The sequence below is a fragment of the Schistocerca nitens genome, chromosome 2, assembly GCF_023898315.1.
Source record: "Schistocerca nitens isolate TAMUIC-IGC-003100 chromosome 2, iqSchNite1.1, whole genome shotgun sequence".
NCBI lineage: Eukaryota > Metazoa > Arthropoda > Insecta > Orthoptera > Acrididae > Schistocerca > Schistocerca nitens.
The window spans coordinates 271,678,849-271,698,383 of record NC_064615.1 but is presented as its reverse complement, the minus strand read 5'-3'; the positions used below and the strand labels follow the sequence as shown (position 1 = coordinate 271,698,383).

At 45.1% G+C, this 19,535-nt stretch overlaps 1 protein-coding gene across 1 annotated transcript in view; it reads right to left on the bottom strand.

The window, feature by feature from the left end:
- Positions 1-15,066, bottom strand: part of LOC126234353 (uncharacterized) — a 135,259-nt gene extending 120,193 nt beyond the window's left edge. Inside the window, exon 1 of the mRNA XM_049943041.1 lies at positions 14,906-15,066. Within this exon, the coding sequence (XP_049798998.1) occupies positions 14,906-14,983 (78 nt within the window). The 5' untranslated portion in view covers positions 14,984-15,066. The remainder of the gene's footprint in view (positions 1-14,905) is intronic.
- Between the last annotated feature and the right edge of the window lie 4,469 nt (positions 15,067-19,535).

Sequence of the window (19,535 nt, the reverse complement as noted above, 5' to 3'; positions counted from 1 at the left end):
ATCCTTCTGCTTTTTCAGGTCTACTGTTCACACCCTCCTGTGGCCTGAGTGAGGCAGTGACTCATGAGAGGATAAAACGCCAATGGATCCCTCCAAGACCCCCTCCCCTCTCCCCTTCCCCAGTGTGGCAAAACCGTCGGTGGCACCTTCTCACATTTACTGGGAGTTTTAAAAATGTACGAGGTCCGTTCAATTAGTAATGCCCCATATTTTTTTAAAAAGCCATTAATATAGTAGACAAACGTCCTTGTTGGTGCTTCACATTTGCTGTTTGTTCCGTGCGCCAGTTAAGTTTCTAATCGTTCTGGCAGATGGCAGAGCCATAGTACAGCATCAAAATGGCACCTACATACGACTCACATTACAAGCAGCGTGCTGTTATTGAATTCTTGTGTGCAGAAAAAGAAACAGTGGTGAACTTCCATGAGCGCTTGTGCAGTGTACGGCGATGCTGCAGTTGATATGATCAGACACGCTCGGGACGTCTTGTCACAGCAACTGCTCCAGACATGCTGAATCGTGTGGATGCCATTATTCGTGCCGACCGGCGCATCACAACTCGACAATTATTTCTACAGTTGTCGGTTAGCATTGGAAGCCCGTCTGCAATGATCGAGACTCTCGGATATTCAAACGGGTGCTCACTATGGTTTTCACGGATGCTCACAGCGGAACAAAGATTCAAAGAAAAGTCGTTTCATCTGAATTGTTGGAGCTTAAAGATTCTCTACGGGGAACACACTTTGAAGATGACAAGAGTGTCAGTCTTGCACTGAAAACATGGCTACGCTTGCAGGACAAGAGCTTTTACCAGCAGGGAATACATACTCTTCCACAACGTTGGCGTAAGGCCATAGAACGTGATGGAGACTACATAGAAAAATAGTATGTGGACAAGACATGTTGATGTATATTGTCACCAAATTCTGTCTCTTAACAATAAATATGTTCTGAGAAAAATATGTGGAGTACTACTTATTGAACCACCCTCATACCTTTACAGAGAAAATCTGTGAAGTAGCCTGAGGCACTTGCACGCAGGCAACCACCTGACGCGCCTCCAAGTCCAGTTGCCTGCCTGTAGGCCCTGGAAGTATTTCACAGGCTTTTCTCTGTAAAGACACATTTCTAAATATTCAATATATGTTGGTTGGCGCCCTTGAGGGTTTTTCCGAAATTGTGGCTCTCGGCACTTTTGCCATTTTATTCTCATGTGTGTCAATGTCGCACTCCTCTATTGTTATACCACAGGAGCATACAAAACAGTAGAACTTAAAAAGTGTGAGGATCCTTTGCTTCTTCGAATCGTGTCCAAATTTCGTCGAGTGGTTTTGAACAGTGTCTAGTGGCTCCATTCTATACACGAGGGCGAAAACTGCGGTGGCACTGTAGTCCAAAGAGATGCAATCAAGTTGTATGGCGACGCAACCCCACAGTTTCTGTACAAAACGTTTCAAACTTCCGAGGGTGGCAGCAGTGTCCAAGTTTGTCGAAACTATCTAGCTGTCGTTTTCGACCGCGAAATGCGTGGGAATCAACGTCACAAGGAAAGAGGTGGTTTCATTGACGCCCTTTTATGCCACATCCTGAGGTCTTTTCGTTTCGATTCTGAGCGGCTCTGTGTCTGAATCGTTTTTCTCGGCCACTCATAATAAAATCGCACGATTTTTAACGCTTAGCGACGCGGTTCTGACCTCCACCGGAGAGGCATCAAAATAGGGGGTGAACTATGGGTAAGAGGGGCTCTAATGACCTTCCTATCGTGTGACACTTCCACGGCGGCGTTGGGCAGAATTGTGGGGAAATCTTGTGTCAATGTGTGATCATTAACATCCTTTACATGTCACATGAAGTTCTGAGGTCTGGCCCTTTTTTCTCCACGTGTGTCGACAGGTTGTTGTCTGAAACGTCGTCGACCCCGGGAGTGATGCAGCAGGGTGCGACGCTTTTGCTCCATTATAAGGAAGGCTATAGACACCTTTGAGCTACATTTCAAACTTCCGCGTTGCAGTCGGAGGCAGTTGCTGGTTTTCGTAAGAGTGACCCTTTAATTCCGTTGCGCAGTGTAGTTCTGAACAAGTTTTCCGAAAATGGTCTTCAGCAGCTAGTTCTGCAGCCCACATGTAATGGAATTATTTTAGAGCTTGTAGTTACAGACAGGTCTGACCTTAACGACAGTGGCAGTATAGAGATTAGTGATAATGTTGTCATCATAGATTTGATAATTACTAAAGTTCATAAAGAAGACTAGGGTAGTATGTATGCTGGACAGTGCCTACTTAGACAGTGAATGGAAATCATTTATTTCGAATATAATGGAAGCAGACAAACTACTGCAAAATTTAAAGTGATTGTAAATCGCGCTCTGGATAATTATGTGCCGAGAAATATATTAAGAACGGATACAAATCCAATCGTGGTTCTATAACAAAATTCGGAAAATACTGAGAAAGCAGAGATTGTTGCACTCTCGGTTCAGAAAAGGACATGCAAATGTCAAGAGGCGAAATTTAGAAGACATTCGTGAATCTTTAAAAATATCGAAGCGCAAAGCGTACAAAATTTTCCGCCGTCTGACGTAAGCGAAAGATCTCCCCGAGAATTAGAGGAAATTCTGGATCCATGTACACCAAGTGGGTCGCACGTTGCCCCCAGGACAGGACTGCTTCTAATAAAATCCCAAACAATGTCAAAAAGTGTTCTGTAAATAAGGTGCAGCCTGGAGTTAGAGGCTCCATTATCAGACCATTGCGCTTGTCAATCGAGTATTTAGAATTTTTAATTTTTTTGTGAAACGTTGCATGAAACTTAGAAGCTACCGAATGACAAGCATTTGAAGCTGACAGCATAACTAGTAGCCTCCACAATACACAATAAGGTGACTTCCGGAGTACTTATATAGATATAGGTCTACTTCTACATCTACATCGATAATCTGCAAATCACACTTGAGTGCCTGGCAGAGTGTTCATCGAACGACCTTCACAATAATTTTCTATTCGTCCACACTCTAACAGGGTGCGGAGAAAATGAATACCTGTATCTTTCCGTGCGAGCTCTGATTTCCCTTTTTTATTCGGATGATCGTCCCCCCTGATGTCCACATCAAAATCTGTATCGTATCCGTGACACTCTCTCCCCTGGTTCTCAATAATACGAAACGTGCTGCTTTCTTTGAATCTTTTCGAGGTACTCTGTTAATCGTATCTGGTAAGGATCCCACACCGTGCATCAGTACTCCAAAACAGGACGGACAAGCGTAGTGTAGGCAGTCTCTTTAGTAGATCTGTTGCATCTTCTAAGTGTACTGTCAAAAATCGCAGGCTTTGCTTCGTCTTCCACCCAATATTTTCTATGTGTTCCTTCCAATTTCAGTTATTCGTAATTTTAACTCCTGGGTATTTATTTGAATTTACGACCTGTTGATTTGATTGATTTATGGTGTAACCGAATTTTAACGGATTCCTTTTAGCACTCATGTGGATGACCTCATGCATTTCATTATTTAGGGTCAAACATCAATTTTCGCACCATATAGATATCTTCTCTAAATCGTTTTACCATTCGTTTTGGTCTTATGATAACTTAACTAGACGATAAACGACAGGATCATCTCCAAACAACCTAAAACGGCTCCTCAGATAGTCTCCTAAATCGCTTATATACACTCCCGGAAATGGAAAAAAGAACACATTGACACAGGTGTGTCAGACCCACCATACTTGCTCCGGACACTGCGAGAGGGCTGTACAAGCAATGATCACACGCACGGCACAGCGGACGCACCAGGAACCGCGGTGTTGGCCGTCGAATGGCGCTAGCTGCGCAGCATTTGTGCACCGCCGCCATCAGTGTCAGCCAGTTTGCCGTGGCATACGGAGCTCCATCGCAGTCTTTAACACTGGTAGCATGCTGCGACAGCGTGGACGTGAACCGTATGTGCAGTTGACGGACTTTGAGCGAGAGCGTATAGTGGGCATGCGGGAGGCCGGGTGGACGTACCGCCGAATTGCTCAACACGTGGGGCGTGAGGTCTCCACAGTACATCGATGTTGTCGCCAGTGGTCGGCGGAAGGTGCACGTGCCCGTCGACCTCGGACCGGACCGCAGCGACGCACGGATGCACGCCAAGACCGTAGGATCCTACGCAGTGCCGTAGGGGACCGCACCGCCACTTCCCAGCAAATTAGGGACACTGTTGCTCCTGGGGTATCGGCGAGGACTATTCGCAACCGTCTCCATGAAGCTGGGCTACGGTCCCGCACACCGTTAGGCCGTCTTCCGCTCACGCCCCAACATCGTGCAGCCCGCCTCCAGTGGTGTGGCGACAGGCGTGAATGGAGGGACGAATGGAGACGTGTCGTCTTCAGCGATGAGAGTCGCTTCTGCCTTGGTGCCAATGATGGTCGTATGCGTGTTTGGCGCCGTGCAGGTGAGCGCCACAATCAGGACTGCATACGACCGAGGCACACAGGGCCAACACCCGGCATCATGGTGTGGGGAGCGATCTCCTACACTGGCCGTACACCACTGGTGATCGTCGAGGGGACACTGAATAGTGCACGGTATATCCAAACCGTCATCGAACCCATCGTTCTACCATTCCTAGACCGGCAAGGGAACTTGCTGTTCCAACAGGACAATGCACGTCCGCATGTATCCCGTGCCACCCAACGTGCTCTAGAAGGTGTAAGTCAACTACCCTGGCCAGCAAGATCTCCGGATCTGTCCCCCATTGAGCATGTTTGGGACTGGATGAAGCGTCGTCTCACGCGGTCTGCACGTCCAGCACGAACGCTGGTCCAACTGAGGCGCCAGGTGGAAATGGCATGGCAAGCCGTTCCACAGGACTACATCCAGCATCTCTACGATCGTCTCCATGGGAGAATAGCAGCCTGCATTGCTGCGAAAGGTGGATATACACTGTACTAGTGCCGACATTGTGCATGCTCTGTTGCCTGTGTCTATGTGCCTGTGGTTCTGTCAGTGTGATCATGTGATGTATCTGACCCCAGGAATGTGTCAATAAAGTTTCCCCTTCCTGGGACAATGAATTCACGGTGTTCTTATTTCAATTTCCAGGAGTGTAGATAGGAAAAAGCAGAGGGCCTATAACACTACCTTGAGGAACGCCAGAATTCACTTCTGGTTTACTCGATGACTTTCCGTCAATTACTACGAACTCCGAGCTCTCTGACAGGAAATCACGAATTCAGTCGCATAACTGAAACAATACTCCATAAGCACGCAATTTGATTACAAGCAGCTTGTGAGGTACACTGTCAAAACACTTCTGCAAATCTAGAAATACGGAAGCACTTCGTGTGAGTAAAGATCTAGTTGTGTTTCACAAGAATGATGTTTTCTAAATCCGTGTTGACTGTGCGTCAATAGACCGTTCTCTGTGACGTAATTGATCATGTTCGAAGGTAATATTATGTTCCAAAATCGTGCTGTATATCGACGTTAATGATATGGGCCTGTAATATGGATTACTCCTAATATCTTTCTTGAATATTATCGTGCCTTGTGCGACAATCCAGTCTTTGAGTGCGGATCTTACGTCAAGCGAGCGGTTGTATATTATTGTTAAGATTGGAGCTATTGCTTCAGCATACTCTGAAAGGAACATAACTGGTACTAGTTTGGACTGGAAGATTTGCTCTTATTAAGTTATTTAAGTTGCTTCACAACTCCGAGGATATCGATTTCTATGCTACTCTTGTTAGCAGCTATTCTTGATTCGAATTCTGGAATATTTACGTCGTCTTCTTTGGTGAAGGAATTTCGGAAGGCTGTATTTAGTAACTTTGCTTTACCAGCACTGTCATCGATAGCATTTCCGTTGCTATCGCGCAGAGAAAGCATTTATGTGTCTTGGCGGTAGCATACTTAACATGCGAGCAGAATTTCGTTGGATTTTCTGCCAGGTTTCGAGACAAAGTTTGACTGTGGAAACTGTTGTAAACATCTCGCATTGAAGTCCTCGCTAAATTTCGTACTTCTGTAAAAGATCCTCGACCTTGTGGATTTTGCGTTCGTTTAAATTTGGCACGCTTTTCTCGTTGTTTCTGCAACAGTGTTGTGAACTATTTTGAGTACCAAGTCATTTGTTTTTATTTGGTATAAATCACTCAATTGCTGTCGATACTATTTCTTTGAGTGCAAGCACATCTGGTCTACATTTACGTTGTTTACTTGGAGGGAGAGGAGGTTGTCTCTCAGGAAGCCGTCAAGGGAATTTTTATCTGCTATTTTGAATATGTACATTTATAGTTTATAAGGATATGGCAGATACGGTATTCAGTCTCGCTACGACCACCTTCTGTTCACTAATCCTTGTATCTGCTTTGATGGTCTTTACTAGCTCAGGATTATTTGTTGCTAAGAAGTCAGTGTGTTTCCACAACCGTTTACTATTCGAATGGACTTACAAACTAATCGCTCGAAATAATTTCCAGAGAATGTGTTCAAAGCAATTTCAGTTGATATTTTATGCATAGCTCCGGATTTAAACATGTATTTTCGTCAACACAGCGATGGTAAATTAAAGTCACCACCGACTACAATTGTATGCATCGGGTAAGTGTTTGAAATTAGATTCAAGATTTCTTTGAACCTTCCAGCAGTTCAATCATCTGAGTTGCAAAGTCGATATAAGGATCTAATTTCGGTTGACAAGAATGACCTCTACCAATACTAACTCACAGAAACTATCTACTTCAGTTACTTTACAAGATAAACTACTTCTAACAGCAACAAACACGCCACCACCAACTGTGTTCAGCCTATCCTTTCCCAATACCGTTAGGTCCTTCCCAAAAATTTCGGCTTCACTTATCTCCGGCTTTAGCCAGTTTTCAGTGCCTATAACGATTTGAGCATCAGTACTTTCTATCAGCTCTTGGAACTCTGGTACTTTCTCAACACAGCTACGACAATTTACAACTGTTATGCCGCTGCTTCCTGGTAGATAACCCGTTGTCAGACGCAGTTATTCTGCATGAAACGTTTTTTCATACCTATATCATGTACACAGCTGAGCAGTAATCGTAGGTTTTCTTACGTCGGGCAACACTGCAGAGATATATGAGAAGATACTCACCTGCAGATGGAAAAAGATCTGCTGGACATTGCGTTGTGTAGCGCTCAAGGTTATACCGCATAAATGTAGGCTATTCATCGAAGGTTATACCGCATAAATGTAGGCTATTCATCGAGAGCACAACAACAAATATTCGAAAACTTAGTCCAAAAACTCTTTTCACTCCGTACACTAATCATTCCTTAAATCTTCGTGCAGTTCATGCATCCTTATGTGATCTGTTTTGGAATTGTACAAAAATTATGTTATTTCTTCTCGTCTTCAACATATACATGAGAATCACTTAGAAAACAAAAAAAATTAAAAATAATGGGATAAGGTTTGAAATGACTGATAATCGCTGGAATGCTGATCACAATGCAGTTTAAATCATAATAAAAAAACGTCGTTACCTTTAAAAACCTTCTGGAAGATATGCAAGATTAATGTAAGGCAAACCTTGATACTAGACATGCAGCAAGCATGATACTTACAGCTCTATGAGATTTCACCTTGTTCACCTACATCAACTTTTGGCACACGTTACTGGAGGAACTAAATTTAGTCCAACAATGTCTACAGTCTCCAAAAACGACTTTCAATTAAGGACTCGCTAAATTAATAGTCCCAGTTGAGATTTTAGTCACGGAACGAACTACAATTATACACAACGCTGTTACTTTTGGCGCTAAAAATGCAATGATATGGACATTAACTTTGGCCTATCGAGAAAGGAGGGCAATTAAAACAATACCAGGAGAACTAACTCATGGCGTAAGATTATCGGACAGTAGACTAAGTAGTTCGTCGATCAGTGTTTGAATACGCAGATCGATCTATACTGTACAAAAACCGTAACAACGACAGACGGCCATGAAGGAATTCATGCAAATTTTCCAAACTTTCGGTAACAAAATTTGTTCTTGGAACTTCCGATGACGCTATGGCTGTAGCACTGGAGATTTCCGTGACTCGTTACCCAGTACAACACTAATGAATCAGTACTACATGACTATTTGTGTCTCAGTCGCATCATGCGAGAGAAATTTTTTTAAAGTGGATCTAATATAAAGTTATCTCCGCTCTACGTTGAATCAAGAACGACTAACCAGTCTGACCATTTATCGGCTGAAAGAAATGTTTCGAATGAAACTGATATCAATGAAGTTTTCGAGAATTACAGTGAAATAAAGGCACGAAAATATGTACCATAATACAATTAACAATAACTAGTATTTCATACTAACAAGGAGAACTACCCAGTGGTGCGATTAATTTCGTTGAAACTATCTACGCAAAGATGTAGTTTAAGATCCGAGGTATCACACACTGCAGCCATTCACCCTGGTGGGCCCTCGTTTGCCAGTAACTGACGAAAGAAAATATCGGAATTTTGTGTGACACTTAATAACCTTAAAAAAATTTACGTTGTATGGTGTGATTGCGTGGTGTAACGCATAGAATAACAGCTCCATGTGCAGGATGTTGTCGGTTTGATTCTCGTCACATGTACAATTTTTTTATATTTTAAATCTTTATTGAATTTACGTTAACCATTATTTTATTCAGTTAATTAGTTTAAACGTAATTTTTTTATTTCTATTCCTTTGTCATTTCATTTTAATCACCGTATGAACTTTTTTATTTGTTTCATTTTTCCTTATATCGCTCTTTTTTAATTGGAATTTTTATGAATATGAATATAATTTTATTTATCTGTTATAATATTCAATTATTTGAAAATTCCGATCTATTAGTTAAAAAACAAATAATCTATTTATATTTGTGCAGTGGAGCGAAAAATGTATTTCTGTTACCAGATGTCCAATTTCTTTTCCTTTTTTGCGTGTTAATCGTCATACAAGCATTTAAAACATAACCTAAATACCTATTGCACTACGGACAAAATAACGCAGATGAAAATGTAAGTGAAAGACGGGTTTATAAGTAAAACGAAATTCAAGCAAAATGGTTCTTCTAGCATCACCCACCTCCCCCCCCCCCCCCCCCCCCCCCCCACACACACACCTCCGGGAAAGCGGAGCTCCGGGCATATAGGGGTGTATTTACATGTCACCAGACGTCCAGTTCTCGTGTCTACTGAAGACGGTGCTTGAACTTCTTCAGCCCCCAGTGCTGGCAGTGACGGTACGACTTCCTCTTGTAGTGCCGAGACAGTGGCGTCTGTGTCCAGTTGTGTCGAAGGTGATACTTCGTGTTCAGCGTATACATCCTCTTGGGTCGGTAACAAATGTTCAGGTCTGACTCGTTCCAGCGATACCACTTAGGACTTCCCATTTTGATCTACACTCCTGGAAATGGAAAAAAGAACACATTGACACCGGTGTGTCAGACCCACCATACTTGCTCCGGACACTGCGAGAGGGCTGTACAAGCAATGATTACACGCACGGCACAGCGGACACACCAGGAACCGCGGTGTTGGCCGTCGAATGGCGCTAGCTGCGCAGCATTTGTGCACCGCCGCCGTCAGTGTCAGCCAGTTTGCCGTGGCGTACGGAGCTCCATCGCAGTGTTTAACACTGGTAGCATGCCGCGACAGCGTGGACGTGAACCGTATGTGCAGTTGACGGACTTTGAGCGAGGGCGTATAGTGGGCATGCGGGAGGCCGGGTGGACGTACCGCCGAATTGCTCAACACGTGGGGCGTGAGGTCTCCACAGTACATCGATGTTGTCGCCAGTGGTCGGCGGAAGGTGCACGTGCTCGTCGACCTGGGACCGGACCGCAGCGACGCACGGATGCACGCCAAGACCGTAGGATCCTACGCAGTGCCGTAGGGGACCGCACCGCCACTTCCCAGCAAATTAGGGACACTGTTGCTCCTGGGGTATCGGCGAGGACCATTCGCAACCGTCTCCATGAAGCTGGGCTACGGTCCCGCACACCGTTAGGCCGTCTTCCGCTCACGCCCCAACATCGTGCAGCCCGCCTCCAGTGGTGTGGCGACAGGCGTGAATGGAGGGACGAATGGAGACGTGTCGTCTTCAGCGATGAGAGTCGCTTCTGCCTTGGTGCCAATGATGGTCGTATGCGTGTTTGGCGCCGTGCAGGTGAGCGCCACAATCAGGACTGCATACGACCGAGGCACACAGGGCCAACACCCGGCATCATGGTGTGGGGAGCGATCTCCTACACTGGCCGTACACCACTGGTGATCGTCGAGGGGACACTGAATAGTGCACGGTATATCCAAACCGTCATCGAACCCATCGTTCTACCATTCCTAGACCGGCAAGGGAACTTGCTGTTCCAACAGGACAATGCACGTCCGCATGTATCCCGTGCCACCCAACGTGCTCTAGAAGGTGTAAGTCAACTACCCTGGCCAGCAAGATCTCCGGATCTGTCCCCCATTGAGCATGTTTGGGACTGGATGAAGCGTCGTCTCACGCGGTCTGCACGTCCAGCACGAACGCTGGCCCAACTGAGGCGCCAGGTGGAAATGGCATGGCAAGCCGTTCCACAGGACTACATCCAGCATCTCTACGATCGTCTCCATGGGAGAATAGCAGCCTGCATTGCTGCGAAAGGTGGATATACACTGTACTAGTGCCGACATTGTGCATGCTCTGTTGCCTGTGTCTATGTGCCTGTGGTTCTGTCAGTGTGATCATGTGATGTATCTGACCCCAGGAATGTGTCAATAAAGTTTCCCCTTCCTGGGACAATGAATTCACGGTGTTCTTATTTCAATTTCCAGGAGTGCATATGCATGGTATGTTCGTACCGAGAGAGAACTGTGTAGGGCCCAGAATATGGGGGCTGCAGCGGCAACTTGACAGCGTCTGTCCTTAGCATTTCGTATGTACATGACAGTAAATCTTTGTGCACGAACTTAGTTACCGCCCCATGTCTCGAGACAGCGGATGGACGAAGTATCCCGCACCGTTTGCAGTACATAAGGCAATTCGGTCTGTCGTGCCCCGGCTTGATCGGCGAAGAATTCTCCGAGCAGTCTTAATGGTTCACCATAAACCAATTCTGCAGTGGATCCTCCTAAATCTGCTTTTAATGCTGTACGAAGGTCCAACAAAACCAGAGGTAAAGCTGACGAACAAGAGGATGTACTCGCTGAACACGAAGTGCCACCTTCCACACTGATGGACACGGACGACACTGTCTCGGCACCACAAGCTGAAGTAGTGCCGTCACTGCCAGCACTGGAGGCTGAAGAAGCTCAAGCACCGTCTGCAGTACACACGAGAGCTTGAAGTCGGGAGAAATATAAATACCCCAACATTCCCGAAGGTCTCCTCTACCTTGGGGGGGGGGGGGGGGGGGTTGCCAGAAGAACATCTGTGAACGCACAGTGAAACGCAACATTATTCTCTGGCGACGAGCGCACAGACAATCTGCTTTTTATTAGTATTCTTTGTATTAACTTAGATCTTTCAGTTGATTGGTGTTCGAGCTTTAGGAAATAGAAGGTTACTGCCTGACGGTGGTCTTATCGAATGTCATCAACATCTCTGGTGTCCACTGCAAAGGTCGTTTGCCGCTGCGTCCTTCCCGGCTGGTGCTGACGTCAAAGGTGCCTGGATGGCCGCCGCAATATGCAGATGTTGTCTGTAGAAATTAACTGCTCTAAGGAACCGGCGTAGTTGATCATAATCGACGGGGCGAGCCATCTCTTCGATAATGGCAATTTTATCTTGCAGTGGGCTGATGTCGGCTGTTGACAATGAGTATCCCAAGAATGGCACCTGACGTCGTCGAAGCAAACACTTTCATTCATCGACCGAAATACCATATGCATCAATGCGTTGGTAAACAGTCTTCAGATGCAATTCGTGCAACTTCTCGGACGCCTAAAAGACCAGGATATCATCGAGATATGCTAAGCAGTACGATAAACATTACTTCGTCGACAAGCCGTTGCCAAGTTTGTGTCGCATTTTTCAAACCAAACGGCATACGGAGGTTTCGAATAAGCTGAATGGTGTCGTGACAGCCCGTCTTCGGTATATCAGGAGGCGCTACCTGCTTCCTGGCATCAATGACACTAGAAATGGTCGCGCCTGCCAGCGCTTGCGTAAAATCTGATATGTGGTATCGGATAGTGATAGGAGTAGTATAGGTATTGAGTGCCCGGTAGTCTCCACATGATGTCCAGGTCCCGTCTTTCTTCTCTACTAGATGAAGTGGTGATGACCAAGGGCTGTCGCCGGCCGCGGTGGCCGAGCGGTTCTGGGCGCTTCAGTCCGGAACCGCGTGACTGCTACGGTCGCATGTTCGAATCCTGCCTCGGGCATGGATGTGTGTGATGTCCTTAGGTTAGTTAGGTTTAAGTAGTTCTAAGTTCTAGGGGACTGATGACCTAAGATGTTAAGTCCCATAGTGCTCAGAGCCATTTGAACCATTTGAACCAAGGGCTGTCGGATCTACGGACGACTCCCGAGCGCAAGAGTTTTTCGAATACTGCCTTCGCTGAGGCAAAACGATCAGGAGCTAACCGGCGTGGGTGCTAAGATACTGGTTGACCGAGTGTAAACCTGATGTGATGGGACGTGTTGTGCTTAACTGTCTGTGCACACGGCACGGATTCACAATTTTCTACGTGTGGCGTCAATCCCTGTCTGTCATCGAACATGGGTAGAGAACCTTGTCCTCAGATGCCTTTAATGCACTGCTTACCTCGACAGATGCTCGACGAGCCAACATCTACTTCAGCTGCATAATGAAACAAGAAATCCGGCTCCTGGAGTAGTCGGGCAATAACCTTTTATTTCCTTAAGCTCGAACACCAATCAACTGAAAAATCTAAGTCAATACAAAGAATACTAACAAAAAGCGAAGAGTCAAGCAGACTGTCCGTGCGCCCATCGCCACAGAATAATGCTTCGTTTCACTGTACATTCGCAGATGTTCTTCTGGCGACTCCCACCGATATAATGGACGGAATAGTCTGGACGAAAAAGCGGAGGGATCCTGAGAGTAAGGAGACGAAGTCATGTTATTTGAGGCTAAACATTTGTCTTTCTTTCAGCTGGAGGAAACTGTATCAAAGAATCCCACAATAAATAATTACCAGAGCGGCTGAAAGTATTTCCTCCGAATTTTGTATTCTTATCTCAGTATCGGTTGTGGTATTACATGTCATGCACTTTACTATGTCGGCTTCGCCTCTTCGAGGACGCAAGTCGCAAACCTCCAACGCTGGACGGTTTCAAATGGCAACGTGTAACATGGCTGTGTGTAACATAGCTACGCCAGTGCGCGAGAAACAGCGTGCTATAATCGAGTTTCAAATTCGAAGAGTTCTTCCACACGTGGAGAACCCTCTCCTTCAGAATGACAAAGATGGACCACTCGAGAGGGCGGCGACATCTGCAACAATCAGACGCCTTGAATGTGCTGGATTGCAAATCTGCCTTCTTCATTGATAACACACACACGTTACGCCGAACAAACTAAAAATTTACTTCCAGTAGCTAACTTTATCGAAAACTGTCTTATTAGTTGATCAATAAAAAATCCCTAATTAAGTGACTCCGAGCTAAAGTCTTCACTTTTTTATGTAGTTGATATGATTAAACAGGGCCTTGAAGACCGCTCTCTCTTTTGTAGGTCTATTTCACTTCACATGACGCTTCCTGCTAAAATCATTCGCTATTTCTTTTCTACGCGAAAGGCATCTATTTACTTTATACAAGTTTTGTAACAACGGTACTAACCTGGAGTCTATTCTTTCCCGTTCCGAAATAGCCGAGACGCGGCCATGTTGGATCTACATTTTTCCTCGTATAAGACACTGAGACTCGAGACAGAGGAAGCTAATTAGCTCAAACCTATCCTCGGCTGATCTAACGCCATGTACATGGAAATCTTTACACAAATACAGGTTTAGTAATGTTATGAAACTGTTCACCATTTACTCTGCGTTCCGAGAGTTGAAGTCTCATATAGTTTCGTGAATCTCCCTCTGCTGTTCTTCATCAACTTCTTAACATCTAAAACTCACTTGACGTTTAAACGTCACCAACAATTCTTTCTTTCGCTTATGCCATAGCCCCGCAGCGATCGCAGAGTCGGCGTGGTTACAACGGATTTGGCAGTGTTAGTGTTAGGGATGGCCGGATGCCCTTCCTGCCGCCACCCCATACCCCCCAGGACGGAATCAGTGTACTCCAACTGCCTGTGTCTAGTGTAAAGTGTGAAATAGTGCGAACGTGTTTCAAATATCTGCAATGCGTGTAACTGAGGCGTAACGTGGGGACCAGCGCGGTATTCACCTAGCGGGATGTGGAAAACCGCCTAAAAACCACATCCAGGCTGGCCGGCACACCGGCCCTCGTCGTTAATCTGTTGGGCGGATTCGATCCGGGGCCGGCGCGTCTACCCGAGTCCAGGAAGCAGCCCATTAGCGCTCTCGGCTACCCTGGCAGGTCTAGTCTTCATCAACAATGGATAATATTAAAAACGTCTACATCTATATCTATGTGATTACTCTGCTATTCACAATTAAGTGCCTGGCAGAGGATTCAATGAATCACATTCAAGCTGTCTCTGTACCGTTCCACTCTCGAACGGCGCGCGGGAAAACCTAGCACTGGTTCTAAAAAAATTCTGTTGTAGCCAGCATAAGGGCGGGGGCGGGTGGGCATGGGCCCTCTGCGCCTTCCCCCGCCCATCCATCCTGTGTGTGGGGCTGATCACAGTTTGCACAAGCTCCAGTAGTGGCGATCACGTAGAACTGCACTGATGAGCCGCAGGAGGGTGAGGTCGCGTAAAATTCCACAGGGAAACATGCTGTAGGTTCAGTGGTTGACGGAGAGAAGAGGCAGTGCGGATACTCACGGCGAGGGCGATGTTGGCGCTGGTGATGCCCGCCACCGCCGCCGCCACCAGCAGCATCAGCATCGCTCCGGGCCCCATGCTGGGCGCCAATGGATGATCTCCCTCTACCTCGCCTCTCTAGCTCCGCCTCTCTACCTCTGTCCTGCGCTGCCGTGATCGCGGTGCTGCGACCCAGCGCCGTCTGTCGTCCCCGGCTGTCCTGCTCTTTTGTAAACGCGCCTCCACACGCCACAAAGCACTCCCTCTCCACTGCGCGCTTGTTGACAGCCGATACCATCTCTCCCCCATCCTTCGTCCACCATACCTGAGCCAGCCGGTCCTCCTGGCTTCCTGTTTTGCAGCACCTGTCAGTTGTAGGAGCATAATACGCCGTACGAAGTTAGCATCGTTTGCTAGCGATGTGGCGTTCTCCAGTTCATTTCCCCACGATCTTCTCTACTTTATTTTTCTAATTTGGGAAATCGGGCTCGGCGACTACTCTACCTTGTCAGCTCAGATGAATACTTGGACTCCAAAAGCCTTACTACCGACACACGAGCCTGTCAAACTGAAATTGCGGCATCGCACTGTTCCTCTAGGAAGAATTTTTCCTTTTTTTGGTTAGGATTCCAGTTTACCAGGTGTAGAAGTATGAAAGCGGAATTTGATTGCAATAATTATACGTCTGTTGTTTGAAACTGATAAACAATATTTTATTCAAAATAATCTCCACTGTTATTTATGAGTTTCTCCCACCTCTCCGGCAGGCTATGAATGTCACGCCAAAAGCACAGTTCTTCTTTTCAAGCGAACCACTCGGCGAGCTATTTTTGTACACTTACATACTATAATGCCACTTTCTCGGACGAGAAATGAAAATCAAAAATTAGCTCCAAAATTCCCAAAGATTTCCCCAAAACAAGTTCCAAATTCCATGAAAAATGAACAAGCAAACAAATTTCCAGTTAACACTATTATTTGGATATTAACCAGCAATTGAATCAGGAATCTAACACTTAGTAATTTATTAACATACGAGAGAAAGCTAGGATTCCAGAAAAATCAAACTCAAAATTCAAAACCATAGTAAATCGCAAAATCATTATAATTAAAATTCACAAAGTAGAACTAACGTTCCCAAAGAATACTCCGTGTGAGTACTCTTTGAGATTCGTGAGTAATGGCTAAGGATAATTCAATCCATTGTCACTACGTTACGAGAGTTAGCCGAAGTAGGTCATACTTTTGAATACTCGTATATGTATGCGCATTTAGAGTGTTTTTTCAGAACTGATTGAGATCTACTATGACGCAGTGAAACGATACTTTGACTTCAAATATTACGTTATATAGAATTCAGATAGAGGACTTGCATATATTAGACAGAAGTGACTTTTAATTAGATAACCTGAAGTTAACACTATTTAGGAAGTGAACACAGACAATTTCATTCGCAATAACTAATGGACTATGGAACTTGGCGACAGTTACGAAGCATATAATTTATAATTCCCCCCAACACCTGGGAAAGCTTCATCCTCGCGGCTCTGTTAGGAAGTGACTAATATTGTGTACTAAACTAGCATATCGTGTCAATTCATGCATTTATCATTCACGTTTTACAATATTATTTATAGAGATAACGTGCTGCGATATTGTTTGATTGAAGCGCTCGGCGCTTATATAGAAACTCCTTGGCGTTAGGAATTAATAACACTGTTACGACTGATTATAGATTTGAGTTTACAACCAGTCTATAGGGAATTTGGTGTCGCTGGAACTAATTTGAACTTATCATTAATATTTAAATAGCAACTGATAAACCATCTATTATAAACGATTTAATTACGACATTTGGTGAAGTAAATATCTCGCACAAGTTGCGAGTTCAGTTCATCAATGTTCTCTTTGTAACGTCGATACCGATACATAAGAAATAACAATCTCATTGCTCTACCGCTGAGTGTTACCCAAGACCGAAGATCCGAAGGACGTTACAATACGAACTGAAGGGTTTTTCAGCGAGAGCGTGTCCCAGTCATGCAAACAGATGATAATCGGACGGAGCCAAGTCTGGAGAATAAGCCGTATGCCGCAGTATTTCCCAACTGAACGCATCGATCGTTTCCCAGGCCCGTTTTGCTGTGTGTGATGGAATGTTATTATGGTACATATTATTTTGTGCTACCTCTTTCCATATTCCGGTCGTTTTTCACGTAATGCTCGATCATTTGCTGTAGGGGGCGATCAGTGTTAACGGTCTCACCAAGTTTTAGCATTTCATAATAGATGACACCCTTCTGACCCCACCAAACACAAAGCGATTTGGCCTTGCAGCGAATGCCGATGGTTTGCCTGGATTCACCCATGATTTACGGCCCTTGGATTCTCAAAGTATATCCATTTTTCATCACCTGTCACTATTCGATGGAGAAATGACTTCCTGTTGTATCTGGCGAGCAGCATTTCACAAGTGATCTTTCGATTTGCTTTCTGCCTTTCATTCAGTTCATGCGGAACCCGTTTTCCCACTTCCTGTATCTTTCCCAGCGCTTCCAACCGAAAAGGAACGGCTTTCCGCGTCACATTCAATTGTTCCGCGAGTTCCGGTTGAGTTTGAGTATCATCATCATCCAGTAAGACCAGCAATTCGAAGTATTTCGGTGGTTTCCCGCGCTCGTCGTCACTTTTGAATTTTTCGAACCACTCGAATCACTTTGTTTTCCCAAGAGCATGTTCGCCGAAAGCATCGAGAAGCATTCGATGCGATTCTGCAGCAGTTTTCTTCAAATGATAACAGAAAACCAACGCTGTCCGCAAATCGTAGTTCGGAGGCACAAAACTCGACATATTTATGGGTTTGAAATAAATACCGGTGCATGCAACTTGGGTTACTGTCTGTTGACACTGGTCGTCAGCCGTTACAGGATGCAGATGGCGCTGCAGACGTGGCCTCACGGAGCCTACAATGACGACTAGCATCAGCTGTAGGGAAATTCCTGTTTCATACTTCTACACCTGGCAAAAAAGGCGTCCTGCTATGAAAAGAAATGGCAGGCCAGACGTTGTTGTCAGGTGGGGTACCAGCCTGACGACAGTCAGGGAGCTGTCGGGGCTAAGTTCGAAGCGGGAATCATTACTGAAGACAGTTCTAGAGCAGTCAGTGAGATTCCAGGCCGGAAACGTGTCTGGAGACGCCGAGGACAGTAGTGGGATACCGACTCGACTGTGGCCCACCATACGGCCCGCGAACCAGGAGTGACGATTTGCGGTGCCTTTTCATATCATAGCAGGACCCTCTGGCTGTCATTCGCGGAACACTTGCAGCACAGCGGTATGTCGACGATATCCTAAGCCCTGCTTTGTTGCCCTTCATGGCACGCCATCCCAGCCTTACATTTCAGCAAGATAATGGCCGCCCACACACGGAGTTTCTGCTTCTTGTCTTCGTGCTTGCCAAACCTTACCTTGGCTAGCAAGGTCGCCGGATCTCTCTCCGACTGAGAAAGTTTGGAGCATTATGGGCAAGGTCCTCCGACGATCTCTGGATTTTGACGATCTGATAGTCTAATTGGACAGAATTTGGTACGATATCCCTCAGGAGGACATCCAGCAACTCTGTTAATCAATGCCAAGCCGAATAACTGCTTGCATAAAGGCTGTGCAACAACGCGTTATTGACTTGCTCAATTTGTTGAAGCTTGATAAATCGACCAATTTTTTTGAAACTGTCGTCATTTGTTTGTGTGCATTTGTACATTACATCTACCGATTTCCGTCCCACTCGGGTAATTCCTTCGCGGTACTTTTATGTCTTAGTATGTATTCCTCCCATAAATTTAACTTTTGTTACTGCAACAGTAAATATTTCACGAATTAAATTTGGTGATACAGACCTTATAACAAATTCTCGGATTATTTCAGTTATGCTTTCAGCGTCAGGTCACACAAATGGTGTCATACTAGGTTCCCCCCTACCAGCACGATGGACAAAACTTCTCGATTGCTTCTCGACGAGAAGTGTGTCCCATGTGGGGACAGTGTAGAGCTTGCCTCCTGGAGCATACACTTGTGCGATAAACTTTCGTGAATGTGAACTTTATTTGCCACGAAAAACTTCGTTGCGAGTTATAAAGTGCCAAAAACTGATAATGACGAACTTTCTTTACAAAAATATTATGAAAAATACTAATTAAATGTGCTATGACCTACAAAGAACAGTTATATGAGAAACTTATATCTATGATCATTGTCATTCTTAGAACAAACGCTTTGAAGACTTTTTCTTTGTTCTCATTTCTTCTTCTTCTTCGATTTCTGATGTATCTTGAGCGTGTTGTAGGCCAGATGCGGTTGCTGTAAGTGTAGCTTGGTAATTTCAAGCAATAGATGAAATTTTACCTAATTTTGTACTCTCTTATTGTACTATTTGGTAACACCACCAGCCTACGCTTTAAGAAGTGTTTGTGAATATTTTAAATAACGCGCTAGAGAGGCAGATGCTATTCATATTGTTGTCGGCCTTTTTAAGACCGACTACGTTATTTCACTACATTTCTGAACTGATTAATAATATTCAACTCAGATTGTTTTAAAAACATAATACTAATAACACTCCTTCAGAGTGGATAGGTATTTCGCTTAATTTCAA